We start from the raw sequence: 3706 nt of genomic DNA, 5'->3' as shown, positions 1-3706 counted from the left end.
CAAAATACTGTTTGATATCATATTACATACCTCAATGATGACCAATCTATAATTCTCATTTTATGCACATTGCCATGTGAATACTATTACTTTACATAGGCTATCATATAATGTACACCAATTAAGCACTGTAAAAGAGGAAATTACTTTGAATATCGTTGATAAAATATATTGACCATGTAAAAAACATGTAGGTTAATATTAGCGCAGGTATGCAGGTTTAAATTGTGTTGATGGGGCCGGGCTTATAATATCACAGCCCCGTACTAATTACCTCCATTACAGAAGAGGAAGTTATAGGGCTCCTAAAGTCATCCGTTCCATTCCGGACGATGACGGACCCACTCCTGGTTTTGCCACTCCGCTCCGCTCCTGCATTGCTGTGATGTTGATACTCTAACGCCAATGTATACTATTTCCCTGTCAGTTGCAGGTATTCCTTCCCAAGGAGGAGATAAGAGAACACAACCGAGGCGTAGAACACGTTCAACCGCTGCCCTGCTTCTGAATTCTAAACGCATAGCGGCTTTGGAAAGATACGGAAACAGAGAAGAGGAGAGGAGAGGAGAGAGTGAAACAGCGAAGGGAGGAAGAAAGCAGAGCTGAGTGTGTTTACCACACCTGTGATGCTGCGTTGTTTCTAGCAACCAAGACGCGCTGCGGGGATACCAATGTAATGTCCAAGGTAGTGGACCTGGAGGAAGCGTGCTGCTGCTGAGCCAACTGGACTTTGATGCAGAGGCGCTTACTAACGGCGTAAAGAGACGACCGGAGAAGAAAACAAACCGGACACACAAATCCGTGAACTACTACTGCTCATTTAGCCCTGCTTTTTGTCTTTCGAAAGTTAAACCGGAGACCGGAGAAGTGCGAGCAGTTTACGGTAGCGATGATGCCGTTACACTTGACTCCCTTTGTCCGCGGGAGATACAGCACCGCCACGCTGGTGATGCTCTGCTGGCTGTTCCTCGCTGGATTTACCTGCATTGGTGAGTTCAATGTATATTATTATCATATGGCCCTGCTTCAACTTCACTGCGTTATTCTAAAATATTATTTTATATTAAGGCCTTTATGTTCACAATCACATAACATAAGGCATTGTGGCGTTGATGGATGGTAAATGTGCTCAGTCTTAAGTACATCTGACAGGTTATTTCTGTCGGGCTCTGTTTTTTGCCAAACCAATAGGGTAGGTCCGTATTACGCAGTCGTTTGCTATTCTCTGTGAGCCACTATTTTTCCACCAATCTTCATCAATTAGCGGTTCAAGGTTATAGAGGAGAGGGGCTCCGTTCATAAAACGATTAATTTTCCTAATGATGATCGGTTCGGTTGGTTCCATCTCAATTTACCAGTAAACAATCCAAGCAGTCCCGTGACATTACCGCTACATTGGTAATGCTGCTGACTCGTTGTGTGTGTGCGAGGCAACGAGGGTGTCTCCTATGTAGGCTACAGAGGTCTGATTGTCTGTCTCGTGCAGCTCCCCAGTAATTTCATGGCGGATTGGCCGATTGTAAATTAACGGGACGGGACAGAACACATGCTGGCGCAGGAGCCGACACAGTGACCCAGTGACATGAATGAAAAAGCGACACTTATAGCAGATGTCTGCGTCTCGAAATGAAAGTTCAGTTTCTTCTGAAGAAGACATATGTTAAACTATTAATGACTTTAGTTTATAATATAACCTAAGCGGTTAAACAATTCCTTTCTGTGCTTTGAAATGCACAGCTGTTTTTAAAACGTGCATTGGCGAGGTGCAGACTCAGTTAAGCCATTTGTAAGCGTTCTCATGAATGGGGGAATTTGCTATACTGGCTGAGTGAAGCAGAGAAGCATTCGATTGCACGTTTCGTTCCCACTCTCCTCTCCTGTCCTCTCCTCTCCAGTCCTCTCCTCTCCTGTCCTCTCCTATCCTGTCCTCTCCTCTCCTGTTCTCTCCTCTCATGTTCTCTCCTCTCCTGTCCTCTCCCCTCCAGTTCTTTCCTCACTCTTCCCTCCAGTCCTCTCCTCTCCTCTCCTCTCCTCTCCTCCCTTCTCCTCTCCTGTGCCTGGTCTTGCTATCTTCAGCAGTATGGTGACAGTTTTACGTGCTGTTAGTGGACCTAGTCGGCTGATGACGGGGTGATTTACAGAGGAGCTGTAGCCTACTATAGCCTTCTGTAGCCTGTGTGCTAGACACTAGTTGGCATGTAGATGTGCTTTAATGTACAAGACAATCAACACCACAAAGGAGAAAGAGGGTGTGAAGGGTTGCAGGATAACTGGAGAACATTCACTCAGTGTTACGCATTATAACAATCTTATTAGGCCTACACCATATTACCTACAATTATTGTTATTCATTTTCAAGGTTATATGAACCAATGACCTGCTTTGGATAAAAGCGTCTGCTAAATGGCATATATTATTATAAAGATCCACACTATATTGTTCCTCCAGTGATTTCTTGGAAAGTCTGGGTGGAATTCTCACAGTTGGTGCTACTGAGCTGGAATCTATAGTGGTGTCTGCTTGTGGTGTGTGGCTGATCTCTATCCCTAAGAACATTTACATTTCACACTCCATTAGCCTTGCCGCTGTTCCTCTGCTGTTCTGCAGGCGCTGGACAGACGGCAGACAGGCACACACACACACACACACACACACACACACACACACACACACACACACACACACACACACACACACACACACACACACACACACACACACACACACACACACACACACACACACACACACACACACACACACACACACACACACAAGGCAGACATGCTAGTTCCCCTCAGGTCCGGGACAGAAGGCAGACATGGTACAGGTTGTGTAAATGCTTCTCTAGCTCCGGGACTCAGACAATACACAAGATGTTGAATTAACCAACAGGCTTTTCTCTCACATTAATTAGTGAATAATTAGGAATGCATTACGATTAAATAAACAGTCATGCTCCAGGGATCTTAATATTTAAAGTCTAGAGTAAATATCAATGTACGCAGTGGAATTCACGGGACTGCTGCTTTATGATTCAAGCTGTGAATGATGGGTTCTGATTGTGTGTGTGTGTGTGTGTGTGTGTGTGTGTGTGGTGTGTGTGTGTGTGTGTGTGTGTGTGTGTGTGTGTGTGTGTGTGTGTGTGTGTGTGTGTGTGTGTGTGTGTGTGTGTGTGTGTGTGTGTGTGTGTGTGTGTGTGTGTGTGGTGTGTGTGTGTGTGTGTGGTGTGTGTGTGTGTGTGTGGTGTGTGTGGTGTGTGGTGTGTGTGGTGTGTGTGTGTGTGTGTGTGTGTGTGTGTGTGTGGTGTGTGTGTGTGTGGTGTGTGTGTGTGTGTGTGTGTGTGTGTGTGTGTGTGTGTGTGTGTGTGTGTGTGTGTGTGTGTGTGTGTGTGTGTGTGTGTGTGTGTGTGTGATGTGTGTGTGTGTGGTGTGTGTGTGTGTGTGTGTGTGTTTATTGCAAAGTTAGATCCAAATCACTGCCTTGTGCCGTGTGTGGCATCTACCACGGACACGCCTCCTTTCTTTCTTTCTTTCTTTCTTTCTTTCTTTCTTTCTTTCTTTCTTTCTTTCTTTCTTTCTTTCTTTCTTTCTTTCTTTCTTTCTTTCTTTCTTTCTTTCTTTCTTTGTCTCGTTCTGTACATACAGTGTTGGTGTGTGTATAATTCACCAGTGTAGTCCCCTAACACATGCAGGTCTATACTATA

The 3706-nt window shown here is 44.9% G+C and overlaps 1 protein-coding gene across 1 annotated transcript in view; it reads left to right on the top strand.

Annotated features, from left to right (window-relative positions):
* Positions 1-395: 395 nt before the first annotated feature.
* LOC121585750 (netrin receptor UNC5A) overlaps positions 396-3706 on the top strand; it is a gene marked incomplete at its 3' end in the record, with an annotated part of 429207 nt that continues 425896 nt past the window's right edge. The window contains exon 1 of the mRNA XM_045212009.1: positions 396-989. Coding sequence (XP_045067944.1) covers positions 890-989 — 100 coding nt within the window. The remainder of the gene's footprint in view (positions 990-3706) is intronic.

Source organism: Coregonus clupeaformis, chromosome 40 (genome assembly GCF_020615455.1).
Source record: "Coregonus clupeaformis isolate EN_2021a chromosome 40, ASM2061545v1, whole genome shotgun sequence".
Taxonomy (NCBI): domain Eukaryota; kingdom Metazoa; phylum Chordata; class Actinopteri; order Salmoniformes; family Salmonidae; genus Coregonus; species Coregonus clupeaformis.
Note: the sequence above shows the minus strand (reverse complement) of the source record. Positions and strands in the feature narration are given on the sequence as shown.